Below are 15521 nucleotides of genomic sequence, written 5' to 3' on the forward strand. Positions count from 1 at the left end.
TACCAATTATTGTACTGGAAACTTCGCCAGGAAAATGACAAAAATGATAAAATATTAAAGGTTATCCGAGAATCCAGCTCTGTATAAACATTCTATACCTTGAAGTTTAGCTGCAGAACAGAAACAGAATTAAAAAGAGGTTTTAAATGATACTTCCTCTTTTCAGACACAATGCCATGAATTAATAATTTTATGATGAATATGTTCTTCAAAATGTAGCTGTTCAGACAGGGAACTACTATAGTAACTTTTGTTCAAAACAAATGCATTGTTTTAACGTTATGTTTGAAAAGTAATAAGGGAGGGGGAGATCTGCTGCTCATTCGCTGAAAAGTACAAAATTGGTCAATCGCTATTTATTTTTTATAAGACTTTCTCTTTGTATTGACAACCAATGTGGGATCCACTATTATTACACCCATGATATGAAACCCATGTTATTATCGCATTGATATTTGGTTTGTCTGTGTTTGTTAAGACTTGTCGTTTATGAAAGCAAGCGCATTTCGAAAAGAAAAACTGAATGTAAAGGTACAATTACAATTTTGAGCTTTTTAAAAAAAAAAGGATTGTGGAAAATCATGGCATCTTCTGTTAGTGGATTTCTTCTGCTTTTTACATTAATGTCCTTGCTGGTTGGCTTAATGTCCCAATATTATAAGGCTTATCTGGAGTTTGATAACAAACTGTCTATTATAAAACCAATATACGACAAGCATGCGGATTCCATTTCAATATGCGCCACATTCTGTGGATTCGGATGTAAGTGTTTTAATTTCAATCTCCAGACAGGAATGTGCCGAACATATAATTCATGCAATGCCTTATATATGACTGTCAATGAAACAGGATGGCGTTTGTATGTTGACCCACCTCTAAACACGAAAGGTAAGCATATGGGTTTCACATTTTACAGCATTTATGTAGCCATTGTGTCTTGTTCTATGTAATTGTTTTTATATGTATATTGTACGTTCATTATGTCAATTATAGCCATTGAAATTTGTATGTTACAGTTATTAGTCCTATCTTTGATCATGACGTAATCATTAACTGTATTTTTATCATGAGATACGCAACTTTTGAATTGTTTTTGAAAACAGCAACACGAAATTCCTGTGCAAATATTTTAATTTTTCATTATTTTCTCACTCGGAGTCAATACATTACATTTACATTAACCAAGTCTGATTCAATCCTATTCTTACGAAAACTGATTGTAATTTAAGGCACTGTAAAAACTGACAGGACAAAAACTTACCTATGTAAAATTTCAAATAACATTTGCAAAATGCGGGTAATGTTGTTTTTTTTTTTGCAAGATTTTAAATTCGTATATAAAGGCTACACACGAATACCACTAAAATTAAGCTACCACTGTTTTACTTCAGATCGTTATCATTAATGTTTGAAAATCAAAATTGAACCAAATGCCATGTTTGCAGTTGTTTTTTGGGGAGTTTTAACCTATAAACAGATAATATTTCTGTTTAATTTTTTAATGTTGATATATTAATCGTTTAAGAATTGGAAAAATGTTGGCATTCCTGTATTCTTAGATACGTTATGAATTTTAAAAACTTTAATGTCTTTAGAGTGTTAAATTATATTTTAAAAAAAGATTATATCGTAAAAACATTAAAAAAAAAACTATGTTTGTTTTTTTCTCTCTCTTTTTTTTTTTTTTTTTTGTCTGTTTTTTTAATGAGTGATATGGCAATTCCCAATTATCTGTGTTTGATTTCTTCTGTGTTGAACGCTATATGTTATAGTTGTTAACAGTTCTTCTCTTTTGTTCAAACATACACAACACACATATTGAATAAGTTTGTACTTTGTGTGTGTATCAGATGAAAACTGAAGAAACATGAACTTTAGTTGTCTTTGATATTAATCAAGGAGGGTAGACAAGTTCTGTAATGTTTCCTTTGTTCAAGTGCGATGGTTTTTTATTTATTTCTTTTCTCTTTTTTTATTGATATGCATGTAGATTGATTGTAGTATACGTTTAAAAAGTAAAGTTTATCTCCTCCAGGAAAGAACAAGCATTCAAGTACCGATTTATTTTTAGATACAGCAGACGCCAAGGTTTTTCAACACAGATGCTTATACGCAAACTACATTCGTAAGTCAACGTACTTTTAAATTAAAGTTAAAAGTGTACCCTATCTATCTATCTATCTATCTATCATCTTGTTATCTATCTATCTACATGTATTTATCTATCTATCAATCTATCTATATATGAACAGGCCGCCATTCAAAAAAAGTAAAATCAATGTTTTTGTATAAGATTTGAGGCAATATAATAAAAAACCTTGCTTATATCCACAACAAATTAGCTGTTTAAATATTCAGACAAATAAGTAATTTTTGGAAACCAGTTAATTAAGAGATTTCAGATTTTAAAATCCGAGATTTCTTGTCAAATTAAACATATGCAGCAAAAACATAATTTCTTTATTCTCCATTTTCATAATTTCGTTTCACTATTTGCTGAGATCATGCAACAGCTAAGAATGAATTGAAACATTCAATAGAACAAAACGTAAAAAAAGGCAAACTTAATCTATTATTAAGAAATAAGGAAAAAAAAATTGGTGCATTTTTTATATTGTATTTGAGAATGCAGATGTAGATTAATGCTAAATAACTGAGTGTTAAAAACACTTAAAGGTGGCTTTACCATTCTAACTATAGACATTCTAACTTCAGATCTCGAAGAAACTGATTCAAAGAATCATTACTGTTTGATTCAAACTTCTACCAACTGGACAAATGCAAAGGTAAATTTAACTTTGCAATTTATGATCACTAATTTATACGCTAACTGTAAAGGTAAGAAAACAATGATGTTGTTGTATAAGTATGTTTAGATTTTTTTTCATATAAAGTACATATTGTCAATTCTGTGTTAAACGGATGATTTGTCTAAGTAGAGAACAAAGTTAAATAGCATTTTACCCTGATTGTCAATGTGTTTTCATACACATGTTACTCATGTAATAACGCATTATTTATCGAATTCGCAAAACGTCATTCTTGAAAGTAGCTAGAAACAAAAGAAAACGACGAGTTGCGGGACTAACTTTTCCTGGTGCTTCTTCCTCTCTAGATGCACAATTTTGGAAGTCCTGATACCTATTTGAATTGATATAATTGTAATATAATTGATTTTTTATAGTTTGTAATGTCCCTAAGTTATTATATGGAGCAAAGTCATTTATAAGTGTGATTCAGCAACTATTGAGTGCAGATGTTTCAGTTATTAACACTCTCTTTGATAGGTATGACATTTGATGGTTTTTAAGTTATAATCAGTAATCAACTTCATGTAATATGAAGACTTTTTTCAGTCAAAATACTGACACATTTTCCTGAAAGTATTCTCTGAAACTTATAAGTGCAGATGCTTGAAATTTTAACACACTATTTGCTTAATGTAGGTATGGCATGCGCATGGTCCATTGCAATATTATTCAGATGTCAACTTCTTGTAAAATGACGACTTGTTTATTTTTACCATAAAGGACTAAATCCATGTTTAGCCAAAATCGGCCTAACGTCAAAAGCAATTAAAATTGTATTAAAAATATTCTAAAACATTTCTTCATTCGTTATGTAACTTTTTTTTTGTGTTTAAGGATTCAGAAATTATATTTCTGATGTTTATTTGAAGACACTATAATAGCGAAAAACGCGTGCTTTTTATAGCGTCAAGCATGACGTTACGTCTTTAAAAGAGCCTTCAAGTAAATTACATATTAACTATATTGTTATCTATGAAATTGAATGTATTTGTCATTAAATTGAAGTTAAAGATAAGTTCATTATCAGAATTTAATCGAGAAAGAAACGGAATTGAATTTTTTTTTACCCGAATGGCACACCATAGTTTCCGTAAAGTCGGCCATTGTGACACGATTTCGCACGGTGACAAACAGGATTGTACAGCGACAAATACAAAGGAATTCATCGACGCATTTGTAAAGTAAGTGTTATAAAACATCTCGATATTCTCTCTGTAACGTAAGGAAATATAAAATAAGAAATATTTGAATTGTTTTTATAAAAAGAGTTAGATGAACGATCGAGTCACATGTAATGTACAACACGCTGCATAGCCGCATGGTATGGTGTGTTGGCAGCGTTTCCATTTCATTGCGGGAAAAAGTTCACTTCACTATAGATTGGTTTATTATTGTTTAATTGCTATTTAAAGTATTATTTATTCACACATAACATGCATTTTTTCATCAGCTGATCTGAGACACTCACACATTTACCCAATTCCAAGAATGTACAAGGATATACATTAAATCCAACTTGAATGCAAAACAAAGAAGAGCTACATGTATTAAAAAAAACAACGACAGCAATAACTATACTCTATTTGTAACATATTTTAAGCTCTAGTGACTACATAGCATATATGTAACTACCATTTTCAACCCAAACAATGACTCATATATTTCAAAAATATATAAAAGAATAATTACATGTAACATATTTAACACAGAAATTAAAATAGCAAATAATGGGTAACAAATATGGTAATCATAAAGTAAATGATTCTTTGTTATGGCACATTGTCAATTAGTTTAAAAATGAGATGACAAAATGATTCAATATTAAACGAACATGATAACAGAACACATCATGCAAAATGCACTGACATTAGTCTATACAGAGGAGATACCCCTATCTAGTGCAAACAATGTTTCCAAGTTATACAAATATATATACCAGTAATCAGGGTACAATTTATCTGCAGTGAAGATTTTGTAATTGACAAGAAAGTTGCATAATAAAAACTAGGTAGTGTGCTTCCATCATGATTTAGATAGATTGTATATACTTATCGACAACAATAAACATCTTATTTAAATTAATACACAAAAATATCTTTTGACACTGTATTAGAATTTTCTACTAGTATATATGTAAAAAAAAATTATGATATAATTCTCGATTAAGTCATAATATGTTACAATTGACAAATTGTTGATTACAAAACATTTGTGTGATAATAATGCAACCAGATCTGTATTGTGTTTAAATGAATCAGATAAATGAATATTTCATATTATAAATCAAAAATGTTCATATTTTCAGGATACCAACATAGTCTGATTAATCACTAGAAGAAGAAAAATGAACTCAGTTACTCCTCTACCTCACTGTCATCACTGTCCTCAGATTCGTCAATGACAGCTGCATCAGTGACAAACTCGGACCAGTCTTGAATAGACGAAATAGCCTCCCTGTTGTGTCTCCCAACAGCGAGAAACCAGATAACGGCGGCGACATGGGAACATACTCCCACAACACGGGCACCCGCTCGACATCTGCAATACCATGCAGTGATATCAGACTCGGAAAACTGGATCCAGAGCAGATACTGTCGGGAAGAAACATGACGACTCTGTAGCTTGACCCTGATAAGCCCATGGAACTCACTGTGTACCAAGATATCCACATCCCCCTCCAAATACTCCTGAATATAACTTGGACACAACTTCAGTTGATAAACTCCACAGGTCAGATTTCGTATGTCATCTTCGCTGATGTTGGGGAATTCCAAAGAATCAGTAGCCACTTCCCACTTTACAGACTTCTTATCCAGACAGTTTTCTTCAACAAATGTCTTTAAAGAGTTAACTTTTGTTGACAAATACCTCATTTTGCATGCAAGGGCCATGTCTTCATCTTCACTTCCTGTCGACAGAGGCTTGCAGTAACGGTTGGAGAGGGCACACACGATGCGCACATAGTCACCGATAAATGGCACTTGATTGGTTGGAAGAACATGAGCAAGGTACTTCCATCGCTTTATCCTTGCATTGGCTGCCTCAACAACCCAACGAATCTGAAAAGTTAAGAACAAGCACCACTCATAAAAAAGGTAAAAGTGCCTTATTTAAAATTAACAGTTGGTATATTTCTTTACTAAAAGAAAAAAAATTTAAATGATGAAAATCATAAAATCAATGATTTGGAACAGCATTTGTTTATATTTCAGATGAAGACAGATGTAGAATAATTGTATAATGTAATTGTATTGAAGTTTTTCTGACATCATGATTGATGATTGAATTTATTTTGTAGGTCTGGTAATCAAAATATGAAAACAACTAACCTTGGTGACCAGACGAGAGGCATTGGCATCTAAGGTTGTCATCTGCTTCTGTCCTCTGCTCATCAGGCGAGGCATTTCGGCCCTTATTCCCAGCTCCTCGAGCATATCGACTGAATCTCGGAAGCCTCTGTCTACAACAAAAACATCATCTTCATGGAACCAGCCCTTCAGATCTTCTACATTGGTATGAAGCATATGGTTGAGGATAGTGGCATCATTATTCCTAGCTAGGTAGGGTCCAAGAACTGTTAGAAAGTATCCGTCTGTGGATGTGACAACCATGGGTTTAACAAGGGGCCTGCCTTTATGTAAACTATATGATTTCCGTTGAAACTGGAAGTTGTTACTTTTCTGAATATATATATAAGTTCCATCCAAAACAGCAATAGCTTTCTTATTTGTAAAATCACCAAAAAGTTCCTGTGCCAGAGGTCTTGTATGATTTTCTATAATTTCTTCTCTTGTTGTATGTTGTAGTCCAAGATGATGTGGTACAAATGACTTCATGAGTGCTGTACGGACTGATTTTACTGCTCTACAGAGGGAAGACTTTGAAATTCCAAAAATCGTGGCCAGAAGTTGATTTGACATTCCTGATCTCAGTTTTAGAAGAAAGATTCCAAGTGACATCCTTGTGCCTCGGTTTTGTGTGTTTCGAATATCACTGGAAATAAAGGAATGGAGGTCTTCAAAGTTTTCTTTAGAGATACCAGTCAGTGCCATATAATCACTGTTGCTCATGGTAGACAGTTCAAAAGAAAATCTGCTTGTTGAGGTCTGGAGGGCATAATTTCGTATTTTTTGGATCAGTTCCAGCACTGTTGACTTGTTTACAAATGAAGACTCGAATGTCTGTATTTTGGTCAAAACACCAGGTCTAAACTCTCCTTCATCAATGTGGGATGGACAACATCTGCTTCCAGGTGGGATGATGATTTCATGGTGAAGAAAGGCTGAAAATCTAGCTGCTGAAGACACGACAACAAGTTTAGGACCCGGTCGCTTGCAGATTAAGCAGTAAGCATGTGAAGAAGGTGTTCTCTGGAGAGGCAAAGATATAGATGGTGGACTGCACATTCCTGGTTGTAGAGGCTGACACACAGGAAGGGAACTAGACTTCTGCTGGCATGTTTTCTGGTTTCCATGGTAGCGATGTCTGCACTTGTTGCACAAAATGTCATTTGAGTTTGCCTCAACAAGAAAGTTCTTTCTGAGGAAGCGACGGATTGCTGTTGACTCACATTTTTTTCTGTCATTTGGCCTTGTTCTTTTTTTGCAAAGGATGCATGGGAAAATCTTTTTACTCTCTGTTTTCATTTGATCTTCATTCATTTTTATGTTCTGAAAATACAAAACAAAAATGTAGTGATACACAACTTTAATGTTCACTAAAAAATAAAGATATCATTTTATATGTATTGTGAATATTTATGTTTACAACTACTAAGCAAATACTTGCAATGTATCAAGTATAAATTAACTTTATAGAAAAACTCAAATTGACAAACTGTAGAATTACAGTGCCCCCCCCCCCCCCCAATGTATTAAATGGAACTGTCAGTCTAATATTTTTTGGAGCTGCAGACCTTCAGTTGTGTTACAAGTGTTGTTTTTGACATGTGATCAATATATTATCATTTACACATATTTTTCTAGATTAACTTTAATTAATTGCTATAATATGATGATAAACTATAATTGCCAAATTATGATGAAAATGGTTTTTTTAGGGGGGGGGGTTATAGAAAAAAAGTGTATATTGAAAAAAGGTGTACTCAATAATTTTTCTATCCAATATTTAAAGAAAAAAATAAAGCGCGCCGAGCGGTGATCGATCCCGGATCGTCGGATTTGCAGTCGAGAACGCTACCTTTACACCATTCAGACTACGGTAGATGTGGGAATGATATGCTGTACAGTACACTAAAAAAAACTTTAAAACAAAACACTTGGCCGTTTTTCCTTCTATTAAGAAAATAATTATGGTTTATACAGGTTGATTTATTTACTAAATATATATTTTCCATTAGCCTATATTGCGTCCTTCATTTTTTATTTCTAAATATAGACGACTAACGTTCACTCTTTGCCTACATGATATCTGCTATACTGGCTCGCCAGTATGCATTTTAGTATCGGCTATCGAATATTGATTGTTTTTAGACCAAATCTTCAGATTAATAATCATTCTTGTATGTTTTTATTTACATGCATATATAAAAACAGTCTTTAAGGCTGAGTAACGTATACACGGATTGAACAATCTTCTCATCTGTCAAATAGTATCATGCAGACGAACGTTGCGAACAATATTATTTATTCAAGAAAAAATCAACAGAAATCTACGTATTCAATCAAATTCTTATACATACCTTCAGAGTTCTTCTTTCTTCATTTTCTATAGGTTTTGTTGATCTTTCGTTCGTGTATTTTCAAGATTAATCACGCAAAGTAAAAGTCGCTGTTTGTTTACGTATGCAAATAAGCATGTATGGAATGTCGTGCATGCGCAAAATTTGGTGTTAAAATTGAACACATATACGTTTCATTAACAACACACTGTACCTTTTTATTTTTCAGATTAGATGACAATTACACAATGTGTTTGATTCTTGTGGTTTTTATATTTTTAAAACAAAAAGGTGTGAAAAAACGTGCAATACTGTCAAAAAATAAGTAAATCCGGATTGCTCCTCTTCTTGTTTACATTTTAATTTTCATCAACAGCACACCCTCTGATCCAAAAACTTTCACTTTGAATATCTTTTTTTATTGATACAATTTCATAATTTAAAAACAGTTTTTAGATCAGAGGGTGTGCTGTTGTTGAAAAACACCACCAAAGAACGAAAATGCTGTGATTTTACCCCAAAACCGATCCGGAACCGGTTTTGTCATTTACATATTTTTGCAAGCAGACGTTTTGGCGGGGAAATTCTGGCATGTCAAAATAGTATCAGGTCTAGACTAACACATAACACCAATTTTATTTCATTTTGACCTAGTTTAATTTTTGACATATCACAGGGCCATTTATAGCTAAACATGGATTTTGTCCTTTTCATCAAATTTTCGTCAAGGAATTCTTCAGCAGCTATTCTTTTTGTGTTAATTAATAAATCGGAAAAATGCATATCTTTTTTTTTTATTGTCAAAGCAGAAATTGTAAAAAATAAATAAATCACAATTCCAGTACAAGGGATAGTAGGGCCGGGGTGATTCCTATTGTAGAGTCTTCCTTGAATGCCATGAAAGTGGCCATGGAAATTGTATAAGTTTTAAAGCAGATGTTGATTTTTATATATGATTTTTTAAAAAGATTTAATAAAGAATTTGTATGTACAATTACATTTTGTTAAAATTTAGAAGAGAAAAATTACAAAATTAGAAGTGCTGATTTGAGATATTCACTACTAGTTCTAAAAAGTAGTGCCATTTTTTACTAATAATTTCTGATATTTACTGATGTTATACTGTTATTGCTGAGAATTGCTAATATTTACACTTTTAAGAAAAATGCCCGGTATTTGTTTTTTGTTAATTTTTAATAATACATAACATTTTACATCTAAAAGTAACTAAAATTATGCTCTTAAACAGTCCATGGCAGTTAAAGAGATTTCTCAGGATTATGAACAATTCTTAGTTCGCACAGTATATCTCAGTAAATATCAATAATTATCAGAAGTCACAGCAAAAGCATCAGTAAATATCAGAAACAACAACAATTATCAACAAAAATATCTACAATTTTCAGCATTAACAGTACAATATCAGTAAATATCATGAATTATCAGAAAAAAAGGACATTTTCAGAATTGTTTAAAGCCAGTAGTGATTTTGATAAAATATCAATATCGCTACTTTACAAATAAGAGCCAGTGATGTCGAGAACTTTGAAAAAAAAAATTCTGTTTTTAAAATTAATGTAAATAATGTGCAAATTAATTCAATCAAACAAAATAATTATTGCAGAAAATTGAAATTGTTAAAAAAAATCATAATGCCAGAAAAGGTGGACAATTCTAATCACAATATTTCTCTTACAAAGTAAAAAACTCGTCTTGAAAATGATATATGCTGTAGAGGACATCTTATTTTTTATGTGTTAAAAAAACATCAACAACAACAACAAAATAGTAATAATAATAAAATTCACTGACAAATTATTTAACACTGCAACGCCCTGCTTCCCTTTAAGGACGTCTGATCCTGCGATTAAAAGTCTTAAAGTTTTTTTCTAAGGTATTTTTTAAAAATCTACACACATAGCTTAACCAAAATCCAAATAAAATTTTGGGGTCTATATGCTTCATTTGGCGCTACAGTGTATTAAATATGACCGTTCTGCACTGAATGTGCATATTGCACATAAATCGCTTTTCTCTCTATGTTCTATTATCAAAGTGAATTATGGCATCAAATACAAATTTAAACTATTTAAAATGAATAAAATTAAAATTATCATAAAGAAAATGTAACAAATTCTTCACCTAATTGATATTTTGACCTTTTTGCACTAATAAAACACGATTTTTATCAATTACTGATTCAGCATGATATGAAATTATTTAAAAGTCTCAAACTTTTTCTCAAATTATGATAACTTGTCCAAAAAATCTTCAGAAATTAAACCAAAAGTATGGGTCTATTGTGTAAAATTTGAGATTTGGCATGAAATAAGCTATTCATTTTTCCATGACCTTTATTAAATATAATTTAAATTTGCCAATATGTGTCTATAGAAATATTTAAAAATTGCAAAAATATTTTTTTTTCATAACAAAATGAAGATATCCTAATGCACAAACTATCTGTAAAATTTTATTTGCACTGAGAACAAGGAAGCTAAAATGACGGTACTCTCTAACAACTGAGTTATGAAAAATGTTCATTTTCTTCTTAATAACCTTCCGCCACAAAATAAAGTCCCATACTAAACTCTGTAAATATGTAATTTTTCCTTTACTATTTTATTTAAAATAGTTTAATTGGCATTATAAAAAACGAATTTATAAGTACAATCAATAAATAAAGCATAATTTCTAGAATAGAGGTGACCCAAAATGGCTACCCCAAAACAGAGGAGCGAATGTCGATTTTGTTTATTTCGTATATTTGCATCAGAGCGTGGGTATTACTAATTATCATTGGCAGACATAAACATACATTTCCTCATCCAATCTAACTTCTTTAGACTCAATAATTGTGTTTTAAACTACTCTTATTTTTTTTACCATTAATTAATATATCTATTAATTTGTTTCTTATTTTTTTGTGCTAGGAGAAATGCCTGTCGTTTGGATCACATCTTCTCGAGATCAACACAGAAACAGAACAGAATTGGTTAAATGGCAGAGGTAATTTCTTGTGTTTTAAATAGCTCTACGTATTAGGCACTGGAAAGATTCTTAACAGAATGATTCTATTTAATCTTACTGAAGTCAAAGCAACATGTTTATAAACAAGCAAATCTTTAATATTTAGAGTGTAGAAATAAATACAGTTTTTTTACCTTAACTTTGCAGGAAAGGTCGATAAGCAGTTTTGACAAATATTAGTTTATTTTAAATAAATTAATTGTCTTATTCAAAACAAGATTTGATCTAAGGGTTTAAATAAAGTTGCGTAAATAACAAAAATTTAAACATGACAAACTGATTTCAGTCAATCATAACTTGATTAAATTCAAAGAGTTATTTATCTTTGAACGATTAATCTTATCTAGTATGATAACTGCTGTAAAAATACTTATTTAGTGTTCAAACTTAGTATAAACTGAATATTGAAGTCATCAATACCAACTCTGAAGGTCCATTTAAAATTTGGTTATTTAAATAAGAGAATCGAAATACGAGATTCTATATTCGAAATACGAGATTCAATCTGAATAAACAAATCAAACATTGACCTGGAAATTTGCATCATAGCAACATTACATCGTTAAAAAAAGATAGTCCATGCATTCTCCTAAATACGAATTACCGGGTTTTTTTTTTTATTTAATTGTAGTTATTTATACACAGAAAAAAAGTAGTTCTACTGGTAAAAATGCAGCGAGGTTTTTTATTTTGTTGTTTTTTAATAATGATTTTTTGAAGCCAAAAAAAAAATTAAAAGTTAATTCAGAAAAAGAAGTTATATCAAAGAAAAAAACAAAAAACAAGCAAATCAAAACAAGCAAGCCAAACAAAGAAACAAAAAAAAAGTAATGTACCGGAATCTATGAATCCAGAAGAGCGATTTTGTTCTTTGAAGTAATAAATTGCAAAATTTTAGTGCATGGAGGAGTCTCATGGTGGATTGGGGGAGTAAAAGATAAAAACGGAGTTGACTGGATTTGGGAGAATTCCAGCACTGAAATGGCCTTTACAAACTGGGGACCATCACAACCAAACAATGGCGGTGAAGAGTGTGTGATAATGTGGGGTGATGCGGGTCAGTGGAGTGATTATCGTTGCAATTACTTATTCAGTATAATTTGTGAAATGAAATATATGTAGAAAAGATGCAACTATGCTATTAATTTAGTTCAACCCTTTAAATTCTTCAAACTTCACTGTGTTTAGCTTTGCGAATGATGCACGGTACTTTACATCAATGTTAATATATATATATATATATATATATATATATATATATATATATATATATATATATATATATATATGTATATATATATATATATATATATATATATATATATATATATATATAAAGTTTTTGCCCACAGATCACCCCGTTTTATTTTTCCCATCTCTATATAAATTATTTTTGTGTGTAATATTCAACTCGTAAATGTCTTACATAATTCTTTTACTAATCCTCTGAACAAAACAAATGTATTGTGGCTTTTTTCTGCTAGCTTTTGTATGTAAAACAGAAGATTCCTTAATTTACCTATGGACTTTACTCCGCGATTTTATCGGTTTCGCATCAAATCACGAACGATAAATATTTATCATAATTCCAAATAGTTAACACCTTTTCGAAAAATTAAATGGGAAATTTTAAAATCTGCGAGATCTGCTTCTCGTAATTTTACGCGGATGTTAGTTTTTGAAATGTACGGTAATTGTTGCAGATAGTTATTCTTCTAATACTGGAGTGCTTAATTTAATATTAATAAAATGAGATACTTTGGGAGTTACAAGGCATTATTGTTTTAAAACGTATCTATTGGTAAAGAGTGATACAAACATTAGCTGATTTCTTTATCACATATATGTTTGTTTGTTATTAATAATAAATGACAATTACATCTTTTTATCTTTGTGTTTTGGTGACTTTTTGGACAAAGGAAATTAGGTTAGAATGGCTCGTGGTTTCAATCGGAACCGCAAGACAACTCACTATACTGGTTACGATACATGGGTTTCCTTATTCGAACCAGTAAGAAAAATTGAAAACAAATATGGATTAACAGACTTTGTAGTAGGTCTGTACTTGCCAATACAACCAAAAGCACACAACCGAATCTTTATTGCATATTCTTCTCATACTTAAGCGGTACAAAGCATGGTGCCAGAGTGCAAAGATACTACCGGTCGGTATAACAGAAAGATATAATACAAAAAAAAAAAAAAGAAAAACTAATATTATCATTAACAACGTCCTTTGTCAGCATTAAGGAATGTTCGTCTACTTCATGACAATACTCCATTACATACATCTGACCTTGTGAAGCAATTTATGAAGTCGGAAAAGGTCACTGTCTTGCCACACCCAACATACTTTCTAGATCTAGTCATATGGTAGAACTTTTTCCCTTTCCAAAACTAAAAAGTTCTTATCGGTTCTTCGACAATCAGTCATTGCCTCAAAGGTTTACACAATCTGCCTACCGTGACGCATTCAGATATGAATTCAGAGATTGAACTCATGTCTTTCAAACTGTAAGTGAAACTTTAAATAAATCTAATGTTGATTTAACTATTTGAATGGAAAGTTTGGTTTGTTTGGGTTTTTTTTCCCCAGATTTAGTACAAAACACAGAACATATCGAAAAACCCTGGTATCAAAATATATTGATTTGGAAGAACAGTTTCCCTTTCCCATCTAGATGTGTATTGTTCATACATTATTAAAATTCCAAAGCTGGAAATAAACAGGACATGTTTTTATCATTTTTTTATGATATGCTGTATGGCAAGTTCACAACAACTCATACCCCCCCCCCTTCCCCCCGCAAAGTGCTATACTCCTTATTAAAATGGTGTTTCTTTTTGGTATTGGTGTTTTAACAACATTGTCTTCTTGAGATATTTTAAAACTGCTTTGTCAAAGTATTTGTCTATAACCGTATCAAATATTTTCCAGAACGACCAATTACCTAAGTAAATGATATACTTTCATGTATTTACACCAGCAGAATCGGTATCCTTTCACAAATAAAAATATTAAAAGTACATAGAAATATTTTTATGTGAACACAAGCAAAGTAAATGCATTAAGGGCATATTAAGAAAAGGGGGCAGATTCGTTCCGTCCCCCTAGTTACTGGGTTTGTTCAACGTGCATATTATTCATCGATTGTAAACAAGTTAAAACAAAACCTCAGAAATATAAGTAAAACTAGAGACGAGCTCGTTGCAAGCAACAATTAGGTTTTCCGTTGTATCTGCGTCATACTTTTGTCGTATTACCAAAAAATTGATAGCTGACCATAGTACAATATGAGATGTGTAAACACTGAGAAACATTTCTGTGACCGCGTATATTTTACGGTGATAAGAGAATTTGTCTGGATCTGCATCGGTCGTGTGCAGTACGAACCGGGTGAGGGAATGTTAGCGTAAAATGTAAAAGGTATAAGGTTGTGGCGCGCTGTGGGCCGTAAGCTAAAACGAAGGGTAGGTTTGCCGTATTCCCGAAGGTCCACCAGTATACAGTTCCAGAGAAATAAACAGGCAATTGATGCAGGATTCCACATTATTGGACGAGACTCAACGATGGCAACATTATAACAATTTAACAGACAGACATGTTACAAACAAGTCGGATATAGCCAGTAGTGGCCTCCGGACTCAAGACTCTGGGAGAGTCGGACGCGACCGGGGCTGACCGCTGTATTCCAGACTGCGCATTGACAATTGTACATAACTATTTATAAGAATCTTAACAATGAGTATAAATTGACAGGTAATGATATAAGTAAGCTGAGTGAAAGGTTCACAGATATAAAACAATCAAATAAACTCAATGAGTCTTTGATGTCCAAGAAATGAAAATCTGATAATTGCACAATGTTGTTTTAAAAGATTAACAGTCCTTGAGACATGACACTCTGTCTCTTTGAAATCACATATAAAGTCTGAAAAGTGTCAATCACTAAATAAAAAGTAACTTTGTAAGAAATAAACTGTCAGAAAAAATTACGAAA

At 31.7% G+C, this 15521-nt stretch overlaps 1 protein-coding gene and 1 non-coding gene across 2 annotated transcripts; one reads left to right on the forward strand and one right to left on the reverse strand.

Annotated features, from left to right (window-relative positions):
• The first annotated feature begins 455 nt into the window (after positions 1-455).
• Positions 456-12636, forward strand: LOC105340048 (uncharacterized). The gene is made up of 5 exons (XR_010712020.1): positions 456-888; positions 2072-2125; positions 2716-2786; positions 11424-11499; positions 12419-12636. It is a non-coding gene; the product is annotated as an uncharacterized protein (transcript).
• Positions 6098-9204, reverse strand: LOC117689909 (uncharacterized). The gene is made up of 2 exons (XM_066078068.1): positions 8512-9204; positions 6098-7480 (listed from the first exon to the last, which is right to left on the reverse strand). The coding sequence occupies exon 2, from the start codon at positions 7469-7471 to the stop codon at positions 6098-6100; it is 1374 nt and encodes a 457-aa protein (XP_065934140.1). The 5' UTR covers positions 7472-7480; positions 8512-9204.
• Positions 12637-15521: the final 2885 nt, after the last annotated feature.

The sequence above is a fragment of the Magallana gigas genome, chromosome 1, assembly GCF_963853765.1.
Source record: "Magallana gigas chromosome 1, xbMagGiga1.1, whole genome shotgun sequence".
Classification (NCBI taxonomy): domain Eukaryota; kingdom Metazoa; phylum Mollusca; class Bivalvia; order Ostreida; family Ostreidae; genus Magallana; species Magallana gigas.